The 23,447-nt window shown below is 50.0% G+C and overlaps 1 protein-coding gene across 4 annotated transcripts in view; it reads right to left on the bottom strand.

Moving 5' to 3' along the window:
* The window catches only part of LOC144612008 (arf-GAP with GTPase, ANK repeat and PH domain-containing protein 1-like), a 154,154-nt gene that overhangs the window by 30,792 nt on the left and 99,915 nt on the right, over nt 1-23,447 (bottom strand). For all 4 annotated transcript variants that reach the window (XM_078431438.1, XM_078431439.1, XM_078431437.1 and 1 more), the window contains exons 2-7: nt 21,772-21,830; nt 19,914-20,001; nt 13,180-13,265; nt 7,568-7,709; nt 4,376-4,510; nt 1,038-1,162 (exon numbers count right to left, since the gene is read on the bottom strand). In XM_078431438.1, the coding sequence (XP_078287564.1) occupies nt 1,038-1,162; nt 4,376-4,510; nt 7,568-7,709; nt 13,180-13,265; nt 19,914-20,001; nt 21,772-21,830 (635 nt within the window). The remainder of the gene's footprint in view (nt 1-1,037; nt 1,163-4,375; nt 4,511-7,567; nt 7,710-13,179; nt 13,266-19,913; nt 20,002-21,771; nt 21,831-23,447) is intronic.

The raw sequence follows: 23,447 nt of genomic DNA, 5'->3' as shown, positions 1-23,447 counted from the left end.
AATCCAAGGTGCAAATTGTTCATTTTCCCAAAGCTAAGGGGCACACATCAGGTGTGATCTGAGAGTCACGGAATCTAGTCTACACCTCTTGCATTGGTGGTCCAGCACAGCTTGGCAGGACCTCGAGTTGAAAGATAACTTGGATCTCTACAACAAAAAAGACAAGAGTGCTGGAGTAACTGAGCATCCCTGGGGAACATGGATCGGTGACGCTTTGGGTCGACATCCTTCTTCAGACTGATTGTGAAGTGGGATTGGAGGGGGGTGTGGGGGGGGGGGGGAAGAAAGCTAGAAAGAGGGGCAGGACAAAGCCTGGCAGGTTTTTGATCGGCAGGGGGTTAGACAAAGGCCAGAGATTGAAAGAAAAGTGTGAGAAAAAAGGTTATGGGGAGAAGGCAGGAGAATGGGGTTGAGAGAGAAAGATAGATCGGCCATGATTGAATGGTGGAGTAGACTTGATGGGCTGAATGGCCTAACTCTGCTCCTAGAACTTATGGACATGAATCTTCCACATAGAACCCAGTGGAGAGTTTCCTGGGACTGGATGGCAGTGACTGGCGGGTGTCGATCACTGGGTTATGGCCCATTCGCTGTGTATTTATAGACAATAGACAACAGGTGCAGGAGGAGGCCATTCGGCCCTTCGAGCCAGCACCGCCATTCAATGTGATCATGGCTGATCATTCTCAATCAGTACCCCGTTCCTGCCTTCTCCCCATACCCCCTGACTCCGCTATCCTTAAGAGCTCTATCTAGCTCTCTCTTGAATGCATTCAGAGAATTGGCCTCCACTGCCTTCTGAGGCAGAGAATTCCACAGATTCACAACTCTCTGACTGAAAAAGTTTTTCCTCATCTCCATTCTAAATGGCCTACCCCTTATTCTTAAACGGTGGCCCCTTGTTCTGGACTCCCCCAACATTGGGAACATGTTTCCTGCCTCTAACGTGTATTTGGGACAATACACTCTGGCAAACATAATACTCGGAGGTCTCTCTCTCTCTCTCTCTTACTCCACTCTCTCTCTCACACTCTCACCTGGCTGCTGTGCATGGCGGAGGCTGGGGTGGAGCCGGCAGAATGACTCGGAGAGCTGGGCAAAGACTTGCACGAGGTGACAAAAAGGTGCTGCTGCTTCTTAATCGCCGACACCTTCTGGGCAACTGAAAGAGAAAGGAAAGTGAAGGCTCTCGTCAAACCATCGGCGGGGGGGGGGGGGAGGGGGGCGGAACCTGCAAGCGGGGGAGCGAGCGAGGCATGGGAGGATCCCGAAGGTAAAATTGCCCGATGGTCCGCAGAACGTTAGCGACGGCTAGAAACAGCAAAAGTGCCAAACAAAAAAATTTAAAAGGGGAAAATTGTTCACCGCATCAACGATACAGCAATCAGTATCGGCAGAACAGTCCAGAGGAAGACACGCCATTTGGCCCATTACCCCCATTCTGTTCCGAAGCAGATGACACACGGTGGCGCAGCTGGTACAGCACCAGAGGCCCCGGTTCGATCATGACCTCAGGCGCTGTCTGTATGGAGTTTGCACTTTCTCATTGTGACCGCGTGGGTTTCCTCCGGGTGCTCCGGTTTCCTCCCACATCCCAAAGACGTGCGGGCTTGTAGGTTAATTAGGCCTCTGTACATTGCCCCTTGTGTGCAGGAAGTGGATGCAATAGTGGGATAAAATAGAACGAGTGTGAACGGGTAACACGATGGTCAGCGTGGACATAGCGGGCGGAAGGAATGTGTAGGAACTGCCGATGCTGGTTTAAACCGAAGGTAGACACAAAAACCTGGAGTAACTCAGCGGGACAGGCAGCATCTCTGGAGAGAAGGAATGGGTGGCATTTTGGGTCTCGACCCATTCCTTCTCTCCAGAGATGCTACATGTCCCGCTGAGTTACTCCAGCTTCTTGTGTCTATCTTTGGCGGGCTGAAAGGCCTGTTTCCAGGCCTATCTCTAAACCAAACTAAAATAAAGAACGCCTTCAGACCACTAAATGGGAAGGAAAGGAAACTGGTACAATTCAGCGGTCCTGCAGTAAAGCTTCTGACAGGAGCCCAATTAAAGATTAGCTGCATTGCGGCCTGCAAGTTCCACTATAAAGTTCACCCTGGTGTCAGTAGCAATAAAAATTAGCATTCCCCCAGGATTACAAAGCAGATTGCACACGAGAGATGTATCAGGGAGGAGCAGATGACAATTAAGGGGGAAGGAACTGCGGTCTCGAGCAGCACTGGCACTTGAACGAGCTTACCAGCAATCAAGCCTGATCAGGCTTAATATCCAAAAGTGCTGACATTTTAAGATCAGCGCGTTCACACACACTCAACTCGCCGGGCGTTTTCTGCAGCTCAACTTTCCTCAATGGGCCCGTTTGCTTTCCCTCCTTTCTCTCGGGCTTCAAGTTTCCTGTCACAGCCACAAGTGCTACTCTGCGCTCAGCTGATTGCAGTCAGCGCTCATCCACGCTCCGCGGAACTGGTCAGGGCCAGAATCCGCCGTCAGAGCACTGGAGCTCCACAACCCGACGAACCAGAAGCAAACGCTGAATTCATTTGGCCGTTCCGTTTGCAAACAGACACGGCATGTATCAGCACAATCCTGGCTGGGCTGTGAGTGAATCCACCCTCACTGAAATTAAGGCTCATTAGGTCATAAGATAGGAGCAGAATTAGGCCATTCGACCCATCAAGTCCACTCCGCCATTTAATCATGGCCAATCCATCTGTCCTTTTTAACCCCATTCTCCTGCCTTCATCCCATAACCCCTGACTCCCGTACTTATCAAGGCTACTTGGGCGTGGAAATTCCATCATCTTAGCTATCCCTAACTTGCAAAGGTGACTGCTGATCAATAATTTTTGTTCTTATTTTAAAGATACAGCATGGAAACTAGTCATGGTGTTGCCGCCAATTGTAGAATGTTTTAGCAACAGAGGCGGTTCGATTCATTGGGCCTGGAGTGGGCTGACTGAGAGCATGCTGCCCGAGTCCCGGCTCAGAGGACAACATTCCTGTGGGTAAATTCAGGACCCATTCCAGAGTCTTGACTCGCACTGCAGTCCATATGAGCCGTTACAACAGACCCCACACACTCACATCCCACGGACAATCAATAGACAATAGACAATAGGTGCAGGAGGAGGCCATTCGGCCCTTCGAGCCTGTACGCACCGCCATTCAATGTGATCATGGCTGATCATTCTCAATCAGTACCCCGTTCCTGCCCTCTCCCCATACCCCCTGACTCCGCTATCCTGAAGAGCCCTATCCAGCTCTCTCTTGAATGCATTCAGAGAATTGGCCTCCACTGCCTTCTGAGGCAGAGAATTCCACAGATTCACAACTCTCTGACTGAAAATGTTTTTCCTCATCTCAGTTCTAAATGGCCTACCCCTTATTCTTAAACTGTGGCCCCTTGTTCTGGACTCCCCCAACATTGGGAACATGTTTCCTGCCTCCAACGTGTCCAACCCCTTAATAATCTTATACGTTTCGATAAGATCTCCTCTCATCCTTCTAAATTCCAGTGTATACAAGCCTAGTCGCTCCAGTCTTTCAACATATGACAGTCCCGCCATTCCGGGAATTATCCTTCAAAAATAAAAGAGCCGGGGAATTCTCCAAGGAATCCGTGGACCAACGTGCCACAATATTGTAGAAAGGAGCTGCCGATGCGGGAATATACCGAAGATGGACACAAAGTGCTGGAGTAACGCAGTGGGTCAGGCAGCATCTCTGGAGAAAAAGGATGGGTGTCGTTTTGGGTCGGGACAACTTCTTCAGACTGTAGAAGGATCCCGACCCGAAGCGTCACCCGTCTTTTTGCTCCAGAGATGCTGCCTGGCCCGCTGAGTTACTCCAGCACTCTGTGTCTATCTTCGTATCACATTGTTGTTTGTGGGATCTTACTGGCTGTAGATTGGCTGCCGTGCGGCCTACATTCCAATCTACTTCATTGTCTGCCCTGGTGTCCTGAGAGGGAGTGAGAGACAATAGACAATAGGTGCAGGAGGAGGCCATTTTGGCCCTTCGAGCCTGTACCGCCATTCAATGTGATCATGGCTGATCATTCTCAATCAGTACCCCGTTCCTGCCTTCTCCCCCCACACCCTCTGACTCCGCTGTCCTTAAGAGCTCTATCCAGCTCTCTCTTGAATGCATTCGGAGAATTGGCCTCCACTGCCTTGTGAGGCAGAGAATTCCACAGATTCGCAACTCTCTGACTGAAAAAGTTTTTCCTCATCTCAGTTCTAAAAAGACTGCTGAAGAAACGCAAGGCTCTTGATTTCCTTTCATTCTTCTCCGTTCACCATGTGGGGAAAGTCCAGAGGGCGAACACCGAGTCCGATGCCGATTCCAGACACAAAGCCTTTACCTTCATTAAACACTCGATCGACGTTGAGCCCGTAGGTGGCGCAGGTCTCGTAATACATGCAGCGTTTCAGGTCGGCACAGAGTTTGCGTGCCCGGGCATCATCAATGACTCGTGGATTGGTGGCGCTGATTGCATCTGCAAGAGAGGGAAGCAAACGCGTTATTGGCCAGCAAGGGATGGATCAGGTGCAGGCAGAGGAGATTAGCTTCACTTGGTGTCAAGATCAAGCGGCAAACAGCGAGAACTCCTCCACTGCTGTATAAGAAAATAACTGCAGATGCTGGTACAAATCGAAGGTATTTATTCACAAAACGCTGGAGAACTCCTCCACTGCTGATGTCCTGTTGATGCAATAAACCTGGCGTTAATTTTGATGAGAAGGAACGTGCGGGCAAGAACAATACAAGTCTGATTATTTCCAGAAATAATTGGAATTGGAATAATGAGGGCGTGCAGCGTAGGTTTACTATGTTAATTCCCGGAATGGCGGGACTATCATATGTTGAAAGAATGGAGCGACTAGGCTTGTATACACTGGAATTTAGAAGGATGAGAGGGGATCTTATCGAAACGTATAAGATTATTAAGGGGTTGGACACGTTAGAGGCAGGAAACATGTTCCCAATGTTGGGGGAGTCCAGAACAAGGGGCCACAGTTTAAGAATAAGGGGTAGGCCATTTAGAACTGAGATGAGGAAAAACTTTTTCAGTCAGAGAGTTGTGAATCTGTGGAATTCTCTGCCTCAGAAGGCAGTGGAGGCCAATTCTCTGAATGCATTCAAGAGAGAGCTAGATAGAGCTCTTAAGGATAGCGGAGTCAGGGGGTATGGGGAGAAGGCAGGAACGGGGTACTGATTGAGAATGATCAGCCATGATCACATTGAATGGCGGTGCGTACAGGCTCGAAGGGCCGAATGGCCTCCTCCTGCACCTATTGTCTATTGTCTAAAATTGACCACATTAATAAAGTGAGATTAGTCCAACTGGGTGCTTAATGTTTGTCGCGGGCTCGGTGGGCTGAAGGGCCTGTTTCCGTGCTGTACAACAACGACAGCTCAGACTTTTGTCCCATGCTGCCAGCAGACTGGAACTCACCATCTTTACTGCATCACGTAATTTGATGTTGATTAAGGATCAGCTTTACAAGCTTCCCGCCTGCAGCTTTGCGAGACAATAATATCCCCCTTCATGAATTGTTCATTTCCTTTTTGAAGAATTTATGAGCAATCAGCACATACTTAAAGCTTCCAACCACAACACTCACTTCAGCACCGCCTCCCTCCCCCTCATGGCTTTCCCAGGGTTTTACTTCAGGGCACGGCACGCATTGAGATTGAGTTTATAAAAGCTCCCTCTCTCTCTCGGGCAATGAAGGGATCTACAGCTTTGCCGCAGAGGTCAATGTTAGCAGAGCGCATTCACACTTTATTCCTCGCCCCCGCGTCCCTGCCACTCACAGAGAACAGGTTCAAAGGCCTTTTGGAAAGGCGGGGAGGGGAGAAAACTGATAGAGGAGAAATAGGGAGAGAAGAGGGGTGAACCTTGTTCGTGGGGGGAGGGGGGAGGGGGGGAGGGGGCTGAGGGAGGGAGATGTTCTTCTCAGGCAGCCCATCAGGTTCTGAGGTGACGCAAGAGCTTCTCTCTTCCACAGATGGGGCAGATGTGGGGAGTTGGTGAGATGGTTGCACTCAATCGCACGCACACACACGCACACGCACACACGTATGATGGTAGAGTTTACTTCAGTTTAGGAAAGACACAAAGCGCTGGAGTGAGTCAGCGGGTCAGGCAGCATCTCCGGAGAACCATGGATAGATGTCCTCTCGGCTCGGGACCTCTCTTCTAGGTGACGTCTTGGGTTGGGTTCCAACTGCATACTTGACCCGAATCATCACATCCGCGTTCTCCAGAGATGCTGCCTGACCCACTGAGTAACTCCAGCAGTTTGTGTCTTTTCTTTGGAAACCAGCATCTGCAGTTCCTTGTTTCTACCTTCGTTTAGTTTAATTTAGTTTCGTTTAGAGATACAGCATTGAAAGAGGTCCTTCGGCCCACTGAGTCCATGCCGACCATCGATCACCCATTCACACAAGTTTTTTTTAATCCCACTTTCCCATCCACTCCCTACATGTTAGGGGCAATTTACAGAGGCCACTCAAACCCGCTTGTCTTTGGTCGACACACAATGCTGGATTAACTCAGCGGGTCAGACAGCATCTCTGGAGAGAAGGAATGGGTGACGTTTCGGGTCGAGGCCCTTCCTCAGAGGAAGGGTCTCGACCCGAAACGTCACCCATTCCTTCTCTCCAGAGATGCTGCCTGACCCAATAGACAATAGGTGCAGGAGTAGGCCATTCAGCCCGTCGAGCCAGCACCGCCATTCAATGCGATCATGGCTGATCACTCTCAATCAGTACCCCGTTCCTGCCTTCTCCCCATACCCCCTCACTCTGCTATCCTTAAGAGCTCTATCCAGCTCTCTCTTGAAAGCATCCAACGAACTGGCCTCCACTGCCTTCTGAGGCAGAGAATTCCACACCTTCACCACTCTCTGACTGAAAAAGTCGCTGAGTTACTCCAGCATTTTGTATCTACCTTCGATTTAAACCAGCATCTGCAGTTTTTTTCCTACACCGTTTGTCTTTGGGGTTGTGGGGGGGGGGGAAACCAGAGCACCTGGTGGAAAGCCACAAGGATACAGGGAGAACGTGCAAACTTCACACAGGCTTCACCAGAGCTTAGGACCAAACCTGGGTCTTCACCCGCTGCGCCAGTGTGTTCAGACCAAGATCAGTGAAGGGCAAATGGGACCTGATCTGGATTTGGGAGCGTGGGGCTTTAATCTGTTTGACTGCAAGAGTGGGAGGGAAAGATGTTCTCCAGTTGGTCATTTCCCCTCCCAACTCCAACCTTAACCTGGGTGTTCAGCTGACCCGAGGCATTGCAGACAGCAGGGTCCGACTGAGTCCAGGTACAGCCCTGAGGGTGGGACGTTGCCAGATATCACCGGCTTTCGTCCAAAGGCCCTGGAGCCTTGGTGACCTCCGTCAATAACCAGAGATTCTGATCAAGTCCGGGGAGCTCCAATGGACTGGATCCCTTTCCCCACCCTAACCTTTGAAAGAGAGCCGGTCGCCGCTGATGGGCTCAGTGGTCGGACGCAGAGCACCAGCCCCCCTTCGCTGCTCTTACCCTGCGATCCCACCAACATCACGGTGATCTCGGTTGCACTCCTGTAGCTCACCAGCCGTGTGTAGTAATTGTAGATGGTCTGAAAGCTCTTCTCGTTTTCCAAGCTGAAGACGAATATCACGGCGTCGACCCATGTGGAAAACTGCAGGGGAACAGATAACGGAACATTGTAAATGCGTGGTCCCATTCCCAAATCGGGGTACATCAACGATTCTAAGTGCTTGCATTGTGAGATCAGACAGACCTATTGTCCATTCCTAGTTGAGAAGGTGATGGTGAGCTGCCTGTTGGAACTGCTGCGGTCCTTACTCCACCATTTTGTATCTATCTTTGGTGTAGGGCTGCCAACTTCCTCACTTCCAAATACGGGACAAGGTGACGTCACCGCCCCGCGCCCCACGTGACCTCACCCAGCCAGCGGGCCACGTGCTCCCGCTCCACCAATGGCGGCCGCCCGGGCCGGGCAGGAGCACGTGGCCAGGTGAGGTCGAGCACTTCAACTCCCCCTCCCATTCCCAGTCTGACCTTTCTGTCATGGGCCTCCTCCAGTGCCATAGTGAGGCCCACCGGAAATTGGAGGAACAGCACCTCATATTTCGCCTGGGCAGCTTGCAGCCCAGTGGTATGAACATCGACTTCTCCAACTTTAGATAGTTCCTCTGTCCCTCTCTTCCCCTCCTCCTTCCCAGATCTCCCTCTATCTTCCTGTCTCCACCTATATCCTTCCTTTGTCCCGCCCCCTGACATCAGTCTGAAGAAGGGTCTCGACCCGAAACGTCACCCATTCCTTCTCTCCCGAGATGCTGCCTGACCTGCTGAGTTACTCCAGCATTTTGTGAATAAATACCTTCGATTCTGCAGTTATTTTCTTATACAATGGTATAGATACAAATGGTGACGTCACCGTTTGTCCCTTCTTTGGGAGTGAGGAAGTTGGCAGCCATACTAATAGGGGACTAATCCACTGGAATTTAGAAGGATGAGAGGAGATCTTATCGAAACGTATAAGATTATTAAGGGGTTGGACACGTTAGAGGCAGGAAACATGTTCCCAATGTTGGGGGAGTCCAGAACAAGAGGCCACAGTTTAAGAATAAGGGGTAGGCCATTTAGAACCGAGATGAGGAAAAACTTTTTCAGTCAGAGTTGTGAATCTGTGGAATTCTCTGCCTCAGAAGGCAGTGGAGGCCAATTCTCTGAATGCATTCAAGAGAGAGCTGGATAGAGCTCTTAAGGATAGCGGAGTCAGGGGGTATGGGGAGAAGGCAGGAACGGGGTACTGATTGAGAATGATCAGCCATGATCACATTGAATGGCGGTGCTGGCTCGAAGGGCCGAATGGCCTCCTCCTGCACCTATTGTCTATTGTCTACAACGGACAGGACAAATCAATTTAGCCCAAATTCCGGGATGTCCCGGCTAATACGGGACAGTTGGCAACCCTACTTTGGTGTAAACCAGCCTCGACAGTTCCTTCTTGCAGTCAGCCAGCCTCGAACCTGCTCTTGCAGTCCTGGTGTTTATGTGGCCGGTCCAGTTGAGTTTCAAGTTAATTATGACCCCAGAATATTAATGGGTGGGGGGCTTGGTGCTGGCAAAGCCATTCATTGTTATGGGTGGGTGGTTAGACTCTCTCTTGCTGGAGGGGTTTGTACGTTCTCCCTGTGACTGCGTGGGTTTTCTCCGAGTGCTCTGTTTCCCCCCCACATCCCAAAGACGTGCGGGTTGAAGGTTAATTGGCCTTGATAAAATTGTGACATTGTAAATTGTCCTTAGTGCGTAGGACCGCGCTAGTGTCGGGGTGATCGCTGGTCGGCACGGACTCGGTGGGCCGAAGGGCCTGTCTCTGCGCTGTGTCTCTAACGTCTAAAGGCGGCGCTTCTGTGGTGCATGAAAGATTATTGTTTGGGTAACATAACAGAAGCCCAGCAAAATGGCCGCCCTGGGGCTCGAGTCAAAGCCTCGAACAGAAGGCAGCGGGAAAAAAAGATGCAACAGTCAAGGTGGTGAGAGCAGGGAGAACAGAGGGATCAGAGAAAGGAAAAGTGTATTCAGCGGATCTGGCAATGGACGAGCATTTTGGTGGGGGCCAGTTTATGAATGAAGTGAGCCTTGGGCAATTCAGCTCAGGAAGGACTTCACACAATCCATAATATAAATCAAACAGTTAAAAATAAATAATATCAATCTGAAATGGCTGCATTTTAGTCATCATTCTGTGCTATAATTTTCATTTATTGAAGGAATAATGTCTGGCAGATGAGAGTGCACAGATTGTAGGAAATTGACCCATTATACGACAAGGGCATAGCTCATTAATCAGCATATTAGTGGAGCTGTTTATTGCCCCCGTGGGCAGTTAAAGGCAGACAGTTCAAATATTCAATGGCACTTAAAATTTTAATACTTCCTCTCTTCAAAATGCTGGATGAATGAAAGATCTGACATTATCTCCCCTCAGTGACAAGATATCAGATGTTTATTTTGTTCCGGGCGAGCAGCGGAGGACAAATGTTGTGCTTTGCGCATCAACGGTAAAAATGACAGAGCTCCTTTGAGCGCTGTCGAGAGACGGCAGATCTTTGCCGTCCCAGGACATCCCATCCCCCAGACCCTCAGGGCCAGCAGAGGGAGGGGCAGGCACGGTGGCACAGCGGTAGAGTTGCTGCCTCACAGCGCCTGGGTTGATGCTGCCTGTATTGATGCTGCCTGTACGGAGTTTGTACCTTACCCCTGTGACCTGCGTGGGTTTCTTCCCACACTCCAAAGATGTGCAGGTTTGTAGGTTAATTGGCTTCTGTAATTTGTAAGTTGTCCCGAGTGTATGTAGGATAGTGCGAGTGTACGGGGTGATCGCTGGTCGGCGCGGACTCGGTGTGGCTGTTGCAACCAAGGCTGGAGCTGGAAAGTGCGCCCTTTTGCCCTCTCCACCTCTCACCTTGTTTACTGTAGCCACCCTTCTCTCCACCGCCAGCTCAACCCCGGCTCACCTGGATCCACCTATCACATGTCGCTCTTGTGGCACCCCATGCCCTTGCCCCCTTCTACCAGCAACCTCTCCTCCACTCCATCAATCAGGCCCAAAATGTCGCCTGCCAATGCCCCTCCATATCTTCACACCCTGCCCTTCCTTATCTCTACGTCTCCCTCTCCCCCTAACTCCCAGTCTGAAGAAGGGTCTCGACCCGAAACGTCACCCATTCCTCCTCTCCAGAGATGCTGCCTGTCCTGCTGAATTACTCCAGCTTTTTTGTGTCAATCTTTGGTGTCAACCAGCATCTGCAGTTCCTTCCTACACATCCCTCCAGACAATAGACAACAGGTGCAGGAGGAGGCCATTCGGCCCTTCGAGCCAGCACCGCCATTCAATGTGATCATGGCTGATCATTCTCAATCAGTACCCCGTTCCTGCCTTCTCCCCATACCCCCTGACTCCACTATCCTTAAGAGCTCTATCTAGGTCTCTCTTGAATGCATTCAGAGAATTGGCCTCCACAGCCTTCTGAGGCAGAGAATTCCACAGATTCACAACTCTCTGACTGAAAAGGTTTTTCCTCATCTCAGTTCTAAATGGCCTACCCCTTATTCTTAAACTGTGGCCCCTGGTTCTGGACTCCCCCAACATTGGGAACATGTTTCCTGCCTCTAACGTGTCCAACCCCTTAATAATCTTATACGTTTCGATAAGATCCCCTCTCATCCTTCTAAATTCCAGTGTATACAAGCCTAGTCGCTCCAGTCTTTCAACATATGACAGTCCCGCCATTCCGGGAATTAACCTAGTGAACCTACGCTGCACGCCCTCCAGTCGTGCTGCCTGACCCACTGAGTTCCTTCAGCACGCTGTGTTTTGTTAAAGATGCTGTTTATCCGCATTTGTGGTTTTTGTTATTTTACTCGTGCAGTTTGCCTCAAGTTGCCTTGGCAACACAACTCAAGCTTTGGATCCATGTGAATACAGAAAAGAATGTCCTTTCATGTGAGAGTCCTCAGACGGCCTCACTGTGGATAAGCTGGCAGTGCAGACAATGACTGCAGACAGCAGTCCCCTCCCCCCATGTCATGGTGAGGTATGTTGCCATGACATGGGAAGGAGGAGGGGAAGGGAGGGACAGAGGAACTATCTAAAGTTGGAGAAGTCGACGTTCATACCACTGGGCTGCAAACTGCCCAGGCGAAATATGAGGTGCTGTTCCTCCAACTTCCGGTGGGCCTCACTATGGCACTGGAGGAGGCCCATGACATGGGTTCAGCCCAGTGGTATGAACGTCAACTTCTCCAACTTTAGATAGTTCCTCTGTCCCTCCCTTCCCCTCCTCCTTCCCAGATCTCCCTCTATCTTCCTGTCTCCACCTATATCCTTCCTTTATCCCGCCCCCCTGACATCAGTCTGAAGAAGGATCTCGACCCGAAACGTCACCCATTCCTTCTCTCCCGAGATGCTGCCTGACCTGCTGAGTTACTCCAGCATTTTGTGAATAAATACCTCGATTTGTACCAGCATCTGCAGTTATTTTCTTATAGGGGACGTTTCATGCTGGGACCCTTCTTCAGACTCAACAGACGACGTTTCAGGCTGGGACCCTTCTTCACGACGACATTTCAGGGCATGGACCCAAAACGCTGGAGTAACTCAGCGGGTAAGACAGCATCTCTGGAGAGAAGGAATGGGTGACTTTCCCAAAACGTCATCTATTCCTTTTCTCCGGAGATGCTGTCTGACCCGCTGAGTTACTCCAGCTTTTTGAGTCTTTCTTTGGTTTAAACCGGCATCTGCTGTTCCTTCCTCGACATTTCAGGTCAGGTCCCTTCTTCAGACAGACAACATTTCGGGTCAGGACCCTTTTACTGACTCGACAGATGATGTTTCGGGTCGGGTCCTGTCTTCATGGTGACATTTCAGGTTGGGACCCTTTCTCAGGATGGCGTTTCAAGGTCAAGACCTGAGTTACGAAGAAGGGTCCCGACCTGAAACGTCGCCTGTCCATTCCCTCCACAGATGCTGCCTGACCCGCTGAGTTCCTCCGCCACTTTGTGTTTTGCCCAATTATTCTCGGACCTGCTCATTAGGCACTGGGCCTGTACTCGCTGGAGTTTACAAGAGGGGGGGTACATTGAAACGTACCGAATATTGAAAGGCCTGGATAGAGTGGATGTGGAGAGGATGTTTCCACTAGTGGGAGAGTCTAGGACCAGAGGCCACAGCCTCAGAATTAAAGGACATTCCTTTAGAAAGGAGATGAGGAGGAATTTCTTTAGTCAGAGGGTGGTGAATCTGTAGAATTCATTGTCACAGATCTGTGGAATTTATTGGAATAGAAAAATATTCATTCCAGTCAATGGATATTTTTAAGGCAGAGATTGACAGATTCTTGATTAGTACGGATGTCAGGGGTTATGGAGCGAAGGCAGGAGAATGGGGTTGAGAGGGAATTGAGAGGGAATCAGTCACAATTGAATGGCGGAGTAGACTCAATGGGCCGAATGGCCTAATTCTGCTACTAGGACCTGAACTTATGAGCCTATCCGCTCCTATTCTCAGCAAGGTGAAGGCCATTTGTGTTGGAGAGCCCGGTGTGTGGATCAACCACTCACCTGGATCAACCACTCACCTGTGCATCAGGGGGACCCCCTTCATCCCGAATCAGCAGCAAGTGGCTCTGACCATTGACGTTGATTTCTTTCTTGTATCGACCACCTGGCAAAGACACAACGGGAAGCAGATGTTAAACCTGTTCAAGACAAATAGACGGCAATTATTTTTTCTCCCGACCGTTTCAAGCTTGCTGCTGCTACGCACGGGATGCTCACGCTGGATGCAACGTCTGACCGTCTCACGCGCTGCTCATTCCTTGCCCACGGAGGTTGGATGGGCACGGAAACAAATCACAGTTTAACTGCTGGAACAAGCCCTTGACAAGCTCATTACCCCTCTGATGGGTTCAGCTGTGACTCAGTGGGCCGCACTCTCGTGCCTGCGAGTCAAAGGTTTCCGAGCTTGTGCTTAACTCCACAGCTCTGAGCACCAGAGCTAAGGATGATGCTGCAGTATAGTGATGAGGGAGTGCAGCGCTGTGGGAGGGGTGGTAGTGAGGGAGTGCCACACTGTGGGAGGGGCAGTACTGAGGGAGCGCCATACTGTGGGAGGGGCAGTACTGTGGGAGCACCGCATTGTGGGAGGGGGGGTAGTGAGGGAGTGCCGCATTGTGGGAGGGGGGGTAGTGAGGGAGCGCCACACTGTGGGAGGGGCAGTACTGAGGGAGCACCACACTGTGGGAGGGGCAGTACTGAGGGAGCACCACACTGTGGGAGGGGCAGTACTGTGGGAGCACCGCATTGTGGGAGGGGGGGCAGTACTGTGGGAGCGCCGCATTGTGGGAGGGGGGTAGTGAGGGAGTGCCGCACTGTGGGAGGGGCAGTACTGAGGGAGCACCACACTGTGGGAGGGGCAGTACTGAGGGAGCACCACACTGTGGGAGGGGCAGTACTGTGGGAGCGCCGCATTGTGGGAGGGGGGGTAGTGAGGGAGCGCCACACTGTGGGAGGGGCAGTACTGAGGGAGCACCACACTGTGGGAGGGGCAGTACTGAGGGAGTGCCGCACTGTGGGAGGGGCGGTACTGAGGGAGTGCCGCACTGTGGGAGGGGCGGTAGTGAGGGAGTGTCGCACTGTGGGAGGGGTGGTAGTGAGGGAGCGCCACACTGTGGGAGGGGCAGTACTGGGGGAGCACCGCATTGTGGGAGGGATGGTAGTGAGGGAGTGCCGCATTGTGGGAGGGGTGGTAGTGAGGGAGTGCCGCACTGTGGGAGGGGTGGTACTGAGGGAGCACCACACTGTGGGAGGGGCAGTACTGAGGGAGTGCCGCACTGTGGGAGGGGCGGTAGTGAGGGAGTGTCGCACTGTGGGAGGGGCGGTAGTGAGGGAGTGCCGCACTGTGGGAGGGGTGGTAGTGAGGGAGTGCCGCACTGTGGGAGGGGTGGTACTGAGGGAGCACCACACTGTGGGAGGGGCAGTACTGAGGGAGTGCCGCACTGTGGGAGGGGCGGTAGTGAGGGAGCACCACACTGTGGGAGGGGGGTAGTGAGGGAGTGCCGCACTGTGGGAGGGGCGGTAGTGAGGGAGTGCCGCACTGTGGGAGGGGTGGTAGTGAGGGAGTGCCGCACTGTGGGAGGGGCGGTAGTGAGGGAGCACCACACTGTGGGAGGGGGGGTAGTGAGGGAGCGCCACACTGTGGGAGGGGCGGTAGTGAGGGAGCACCACACTGTGGGAGGGGCAGTACTAAGGGAGTGCCGCACTGTGGGAGGGGCGGTTGTGAGGGAGCACCACACTGTGGGAGGGGGGGTAGTGAGGGAGCGCCACACTGTGGGAGGGGTGGTAGTGAGGGGTGGTAGTGAGGGAGCACCATACCATGAGAGAGGTCGTGTTGTGTTGTGGGTTTTTTTTGCGCCTTGCCATTATAACCTTTATTGACGATAGATCAATACTATTAATTGCATTTACATTTGTTGGAACATTTGGTATGTCATCCAATTTGAAATGAGAAACTCCCTAAACACTGCTGCGTTGACAAATGAGACATGTTTGGATGACTACAAGTGAAAGTGCGTGAAGAAAGTGCTAGTGACACTTCAGTACCCATGTGTCATGCAGGTTATTTATTTATCCCAAACAATTCACACTCCAAAAAAAAGATTGAGTTCTTTGAGCAACACCATTTTAAAGCAAGGAGCACCTGGGACTCATGACTGGGACCAGTTTAAATGTTAGAACAAATCTTTAGAGTTTAGAAATGCCACACTTTGATGGAAAGGCTGCGTGCGTGCGTGCAGGCCAACTAAATATACTAGTTCTGGAACATCGAGGCTGAGCTGCAGCTAACTGCTGTGACTGCACCACATCCTGTCAGAAGTCAGCTTGTTTAACCGCATCCTGTTAAAGTGAAGCAGACTGTCTGAAAAAAATCAATGTTCACTTTATACCGTTTCGCTCGCTCCTTTCACAAATTAATAAAGAATTTTTCTTTTGAATAACAACTCTCGCGGATTATCAATGAACTCCCCCTTCCAACCTCGGCAAGACCTCTTTGTTGGTCATTAATAGAGCTTTTATGTTTCTCAGAACCACTTTAAAATAATGCTCCTTTCTGCCTTCCTTTGACAACATCTCTCAGTCCTCTTGGTTCTTGTTCCTCCAAAATATTCCAAATGGAATTTAAACTGGAGGTGGAAGCAGATTTTCTATGAGCCCTGTTAAATGTGTGTCTCCAGAACTGTGAAGGTCTCCCGAAATGGACCATTTTCCACCCAGATGCAGAAAGCCATGGGGCAGGAGACCAGAGTGGAAACAAGTGATGTGCTTCATTTCTATTGAACACCAGCGCTTGTTGTGAATATAAAGATCAGCCAAGCTAAGGAAGGGCTGGGTGGGGCAGCAGGAGATCACGTGATGAAAGCAGCAGGGATATGTCTGACTAGAGGCACAAGAGACTGCAGAGGTTGGGATCAAGCAAAAAACAAAGTGCTGGAGGAACTCAGTGGGTCAGGTAGCATCTGTGGAGGGAAATGGACAGATGACATTCCGGGTCGGGACCCTTCTTCAGACTGATGGAGGAGAGGGAAGATTGCTGGCAGAAAGGGGAGATAGCTGGTGAGGAGAAGATGTGAGTCGAGAGCAAACAAGTAATAGGTGGATTCAAGGAAGAACACAAAGTGCTGGAGGAACTCAGCGGGTCAGGCAGCATCTGTGCAGGGAATGAATAGATGACGTTTTGGGTCAAGACCATTCTTCAGAGTCAATGTGGAACCAGAGAGAGGGACGGTGGGACGGAGGGAATGGAGATGAGCGTTTGATGAGGGGTACTGGTTGAGTCTCTGTTGAAGCGGAAGGCCTGAAACCTTCCTGGCGGGGAATGGAAGTGCCACGCTGTGGGAAAATAACTGCGGATGCTGGCTGTGGGAAGGGCGGTGCGTCGGAGCACCAGTGTCGGAGAGAGAGAGTGGCTGAGAACTTCAACTTAGTTGATTAATATGTGGCACTTCAGCAAACATCTTTTGCAAGTTCAGAAACAATAACAGCTGTACGGCTTTAGCAACCCACTGTTACCTCTTCCTAAAACTCAAATTAATAAGAACACCTTCTTCCACAAATCAATGTTGAGCATCCTTTAAACTTGCTCAAGTGCTCATTTAGCTCCCAATAACTGCTCTCAGCAGTTGTCCAAACAGCGTGAACCCGACTGACCTCTCGTAGTCGCTGGGAGATTTTGGCATTCTCTCTTGAACAAGGTGATTGTTCTGTCACTGCTGCGGATGGATCACTCAGAGTGATAATGGATGGCTATTTAGGTAAATGCCTGAGACAATCGCACTTAGCAGGGAAGTTGTTTCAATCCAAAGTTGTCTCTCCTGTGCCTGAACTTTTTGCTGGTTACCGGCTACTGTTTTCTGGATGATGAGCCAAACTGCCATCATAGAAACATAGAAAATAGGTGCAGGAGTAGGCCATTCGGCCCTTCGAGCCTGCACCGCCATTCAATATGATCATGGCTGATCATCCAACTCAGTATCCCGTACCTGCCTTCTCTCCATACCCCCTGATCCCTTTAGCCACAAGGGCCACATTTAACTCCCTCTTAAATATAGCCAATGAACTGGCCTCAACTACCTTCTGTGGCAGAGAATTCCACAGATTCACCACTCTGTGTGAAAAAAAACTTTCTCATCTCGGTCCTAAAAGACTTCCCCCTTATCCTTAAACTGTGACCCCTTGTTCTGGACTTCCCCAACATCGGGAACAATCTTCCTGCATCTAGCCTGTCCAACCCCTTAAGAATTTTGTAAGTTTCTATAAGATTCCCCCCCTCAATCTTCTAAATTCCAGCGAGTACAAGCCGAGTCTATCCAGTCTATCCAGACTCGGGAGCACTTTGTTGGCTGGTACAGGAACGACAGGCTAAGTGGCCCCCACCGTCAGAAGCTTTCTGTGACTCCACAGCACTTTGAATGTGGCAGAAAATTGTCCCAAGGCACTCCACTTGAGCTTTAAACAAACAAAAGGAATTGATCTTTAATTTTTGCCGTGGGTTTTCACGCTGTGATTCCCAAGGCAGGCTCATAGTCAAAATGGTCCGTAATGGAATAAGTGGAGAAATTCACAGCATCTGATTCCAGATCCTGTGGCTGCTTCGCGCATTCCCTGAGGGGATATAGAACTGTCCAAATCAACCCTTCACCTAAAACGGCAGGAGCAACCTGTACATTTGTTTAGTGAAACTCCATTTGCCTTTAACTAAATAAGCTGTTGTTCTCAGTGCTACTTGCAGAGGTTCCAGATGAGCCAAACTGTGTTTCTATTGCAGGCTCGAAGGGCCGAATGGCCTACTCCTGCACCTATTTTCTATGTTTCTATGAGTCCAATCCCACCCTCCACCAATGGCTCCATTTCGTGCGGGTCATGGCTCTCCCACTTCCAAGTTGTGTTGAAGCGTGATCAATATTTCTGTTCCCAACACATTTCAGGCAGTTCCTTCCCGCAGAGTCGGTCGGATTATCTCGGCACCTTCTGCTGACACCACCCTTGGGTGCGTTGCCAGGTTGCCTTGGTGGAGCCAGTCAGTTGGGCATTGACCCTAAAGCAAGCGTGCGCTCCCCATTGTGAGTTTAAGATGAAATGTGCACACGCGCAGAGCATCAGCAATCTATTAAACCTTAATTACTTCAATATTTCTTACCTGGAGGCCTTGAGGGAATGATGCGTTCAGCGGAAAGATCCATTATTGTGGTTGAAATAAGAGCTCATATCCATTGAGCCCAATTAACAGCACAATTGCCTCACAAAGAATATTTAAGGTTAATTGATTAACCATTAAGTTTGAGGAGCTGCTGGCCATTATTAGCACGTTGTCACTTCACTGGCACAAGCACAACAACTTTTCCTGTGCTATAAGAAGATAACTGCAGATGCTGGTACAAATCGAAGGTATTTATTCACAAAATGCTGGAGTAACTCAGCAGGTCAGGCAGGTCTGAAGAAGGGTCTCGACCCGAAACGTCACCCATTCCTTCTCTCCCGAGATGCTGCCTGACCTGCTGAGTTACTCCAGCATTTTGTGAATAAATACCTTCAACTTTTCCTGTGCTGTTAGGTTTTCATCCCTCGGTTTAAGGGGGCTTTACTCTCGTGAGCAACTTGCTCCTGAACCTAAGATAGACACATAAAGCTGGAGTAACTCAGCGGGTCAGACGGCATCTCTGGGAAAATGGAATAGGTGACGTTTCGGGTTGAGACCCTTCTTCAGGCAGAAGAAGGGTCTCGACCAGAAACGTCACCGTTTCCTTTTCTCCAGAGATGCTGCCTGCCCTGTTGAGTTACTCCAGCTTCTTGTGTTTGCCTTCGTGTAATCCAGCATTTTTCAGTTTCTCCCTACGCATTTTGTTTGCTCCTGAACCACCCGCAGACACTGAGCGGCTGCCATGTCCCACACGTCCCTGTTTGAAGATGCCGTGGCCTTGGCAGCCTGCGCCCATTCTGCCAGCCCCCCTTCTCTCCACACACACCACCTCCTTCCCCCTCTTCCACTGCTGGGCCTCTCTGCAATGCCCGATTCCCTGTCTAGAAAAGGGCAATGGCTATGAAATCACTGCTTACATAGAAACATAGAAAATAGGTGCAGGAGTCGGCCATTCGGCCCTTCGAGCCTGTACGCACTGCCATTCAATATGATCATAGCTGATCATCCAACTCAGTATCCCGTACCTGCCTTCTCTCCATACCCCCTGATCCCTTTAGCCACAAGGGCCACATCTAACTCCCTCTTAAATATAGCCAATGAACTGGCCTCAACTACCCTCTGTGGCAGAGAATTCCACAGATTCACCACTCTCTGTGTGAAAAAAAACGTTCTCATCTCGGTCCTAAAAGACTTCCCCCTTATCCTTAATGCATTCAAGAGAGAGCTGAATAGAGCTCTAAAGGATAGCGGAGTCAGGGGGTATGGGGAGAAGGCAGGAACGGGGTACTGATTGAGAATGATCAGCCATGATCACATTGAATGGCGGTGCTGGCTCGAAGGCCTCCTCCTGCACCTATTGTCTATTGTCTAAGTCTAAAGCTGCTATGAATGCTTTGGTCCATGGAAATTAACACTGTCTTTGAAGAAATTAATACGTCTTTGAAGTATTGCCAGAGTCTGAAGAAGGGTCCCCACTCGAAACGTCCCTTATCCATATCCTCCAGGGATGCTGCCTGACCTGTTGAGTTACTCCAACACCTTGTGCTCTAGAATCATACTATTACCGAACGTGAAGGACGAGAATTTCTAAGAACTCAGAAGTATTAAGGCGCTTACCTTCCGGAGACTCATCCCGGATATAAGTGCCGGTCAGATATCGATGGACAAGGGCGGATTTGCCACTGCGCAGGCCGCCAACCAATCCCTGCATAGATTCAAACAAGTTTACCGTCATAGAAACCAGGGTGGAATGAAATTCCTTGTTCACACGAAGCTCACAGAGTGAACTGTAGACACACAGTAATGACAAACACAACAATAAATCTTGCACTAAATGTTATACACTTTATCCTTCATCTGTGTTGGAGCCATTTATGTTTAGACTAGCGACTGTTGGCATATTATATAATTTTGTTTAGATATATCTTGCCGTATTATTTTGGACACTTGGGGGGGGCGGTCGTTAGATGCACAGGGTGGTGTATATATGGGCGTAGGGGACAGGGAGTGCCAGACACAGGGAGGGAGAGCATACAGTTCTCACCAGACCTGGACAGACCAATGACTGGACAGACCTGAGACCTGGGACCAGACCGGGGACAGAGCAGCCAGCTACAACTTGCATGCAAAATAAGTAAAGCCTGGTATGTTCATCTCCCTGTTTGTACAACTACTTCAATAAACAACCAATTAAACTGGAAATAACGACTGGAAGATCTGTTCTGTTGGGTCTGCGTAAGATCACTCCGACTCCCTGTGTAGTAATGGCAATTGGAAAAGAAGTCACTGGAAAAGTCGGAAAGTTGCCATTACAACCTGTACACTGTGGACGGCTTGATTGTAATCATGTATACTCTTTTCTTTGACTGGGTAGCACCCAACAATAAGCTTTTCACTGTCCCTTGGTCCACACGACAATAATAAACAAAACTAAAATTCAGCAGTGAGTGCAAAACAACAGAGTGGTGCAAGATTGCAGTGTACAGGAATATTACAGAACGATAACAGAATGAAGTAGAGTTAAGATTATGTGGCTTCATCTCCGGGATTGGACTTCTGCCACTGAGATGTAGGGGACAGAGCCAGCGAGGGATGGGGGAACGTACCGAGTTCTGTTCAAAACGGCCGTTAAAAACATTGGGCTCATCCAGTAGAGGAGTGTGTTAGTGTGCGGGGATTGCTGGTCGGCGCAGATTCGGTGGGCCGAATGGCCTGTTTCCACGCGGCATCTCTAAACTAAACTAAACTAAACTAAACCCTGTGAAAGAAGATAACTGCAGATGCTGGTACAAATCGAAGGTATTTATTCACAAAATGCTGGAGTAACTCAGCAGGTCAGGCAGCATCTCGGGAGAGAAGGAATGGGTGACGTTTCCGGTCGAGACCCTTCTTCAGACTGATGTCAGGGGGGCGGGACAAAGGAAGGATATAGGTGGAGACAGGAAGATAGAGGGAGATCTGGGAAGGAGGAGGGGTAGAGAGGGACAGAGGAACTATCTAAAGTTGGAGAAGTCGATGTTCATACCACTGGGCTGCAAACTGCCCAGGCGAAATATGAGGTGCTGTTCCTCCAATTTCCGGTGGGCCTCACTATGGCACTGGAGGAGGCCCATGACAGAAAGGTCAGACTGGGAATGGGAGGGGGAGTTGAAGTGCTCGGCCACCGGGAGATCAGTTTGGTCAATGCGGACCGAGCGCAGGTGTTCAGCGAAGCCTGTGAACCCTGTGAACCCGGTTGTACAGATGACGCACAAGTCTGAGCCATGAGCTCCCCATGCTCATTTGTACTGTGCAGGAAGGAACTGCAGAAGCTGGTTTACGCCGAAGGTAGACACAAAGTGCTGGAGTAACTCAGCGGGTCAGGCAGGATCTCTGGAGAGAAGGAACGGATGACGTTCCGGGTTGCCATCATCACAGCCAAAATGGTGCCCGCGGTTCGTGTGACCGAGGAGCAAAGAAAACGGGACAAACTTACCAAGCGAAGCTCTGGAACCGAGCGGCTTAACGTCCATTCCTGACTGCTCACAAAGGCCTCTGAGGAGAAATGAAAACAACTGGGTTAGCAGTGAAAGAGTAGGGAGCGACGATGTAAAATGCAACCTGAGAATTACACTTGGGAGCTGCTCACATCGTCCCCATTAAAAGTCAAGGGATAATAATAGTGGCAAAAATCTTTCAATGTTTTCGAAGAGCTACAAGCTTGCCATGAAGAGCCTGTTCTGGACGGGGTCTGTTAGACAATAGACAATAGGTGCAGGAGGAGGCCATTCGGCCCTTCCAGCCTGTACGCACCGCCATTCAATGTGTCGACAATCTTCATCGCCGGAGAGCGATGTGACGATGATATTTAGAGGAATAACGGCAGCAACTTCAGGGCAATCAGCCGAATGACGGCAGTGGGAATATGTCTCAGGACAATAATCTGGGACAAAAATAAAGCGACATTTTGAAAAGCGAGGGACAATGAAAGAAAAACAGCCTGGAAAAGAGCAAGAACAAAATAATACCCATTCTTAAGGTGGGGTGGGAAGAGAGAGACCCAGAGGATCAGGGAGGTTCTGCTGCAGTTGTACAGGGCCTTGGTGAGACCGCACCTGGAGTATTGTGTGCAGTTTTGGTCTCCTAATCTGAGGAAAGACATTCTAGCCTTAGAGGGAGTACAGAGAAGGTTCACCAGATTGATCCCTGGGATGGCAGGACTTTCATATGAAGAAAGACTGGATAGACTCGGCTTGTACTCGCTGGAATTTAGAAGATTGAGGGGGGATCTTATAGAAACATATAAAATTCTTAAGGGGTTGGAGAGGCTAGATGCGGGAAGATTGTTCCCGATGTTGGGGAAGTCCAGAACCAGGGGTCACAGCTTAAGGATAAAGGGGAAGCCTTTTAGGACCGAGATGAGAAAACATTTCTTCACACAGAGAGTGGTGAGTCTGTGGAATTCTCTGCCACAGAAGGTAGTTGAGGCCAGTTCATTGGCTACATTTAAGAGGAAGTTAGATGTGGCCCTTGTGGCTAAAGGATCAGGGGGTATGGAGAGAAGGCAGGTACAGGTTACTGAGCTGGATGATCAGCCATGATCATATTGAATGGCGGTGCAGGCTCGAAGGGCCGAATGGCCTACTCCTGCACCTATTTTCTATGTTTCTATGTTTCTATGTAAGTCTTTGAACGACCTGCAGAGAAGACTGACAATAAAAAAGAGCATGTAGAATTCTAGACTTTATTAATAGACTAGAAAAGCAAGGAGTTTGTACTGAACCTAACAACAAATACTGCCTGATCCTCAGGTAGAAGACAGAATTCAGTGTGTAAGAAGGAACTGCAGATGCTGGTTTACACCAAAGATAGACACAAAATGCTGGAGTAACCCAGCAGATCAGGCAGCATCTGTGGAGAACGTGGATAGGTGACGATTCACAGAGTGCTGGAGTAACTCAGCGGGTCAGGCAGCATCTGTGGAGAACATGGATAGGTGATGTTTCAGGTCAAGGTCCTTCTTTAGACTTTAGCTTCACAATTTGCAAAATCCTTTTGTCTCACACCTTCTGTCTTTTCAGCGTGGGCCTTTGTCCGAACATCAACCCCTCAACCCCCCCCCCCCCCCCCTCACCTGTATCCACCTATTACAAACCAGGCTTTGACCTGCCA

The sequence above is a fragment of the Rhinoraja longicauda genome, chromosome 42, assembly GCF_053455715.1.
Source record: "Rhinoraja longicauda isolate Sanriku21f chromosome 42, sRhiLon1.1, whole genome shotgun sequence".
In the NCBI taxonomy this organism is placed as follows: Eukaryota; Metazoa; Chordata; class Chondrichthyes; order Rajiformes; family Arhynchobatidae; genus Rhinoraja; species Rhinoraja longicauda.
The sequence above is the reverse complement of the archived record's forward strand: the minus strand, read 5'-3'. Positions and strand labels throughout refer to the sequence as shown.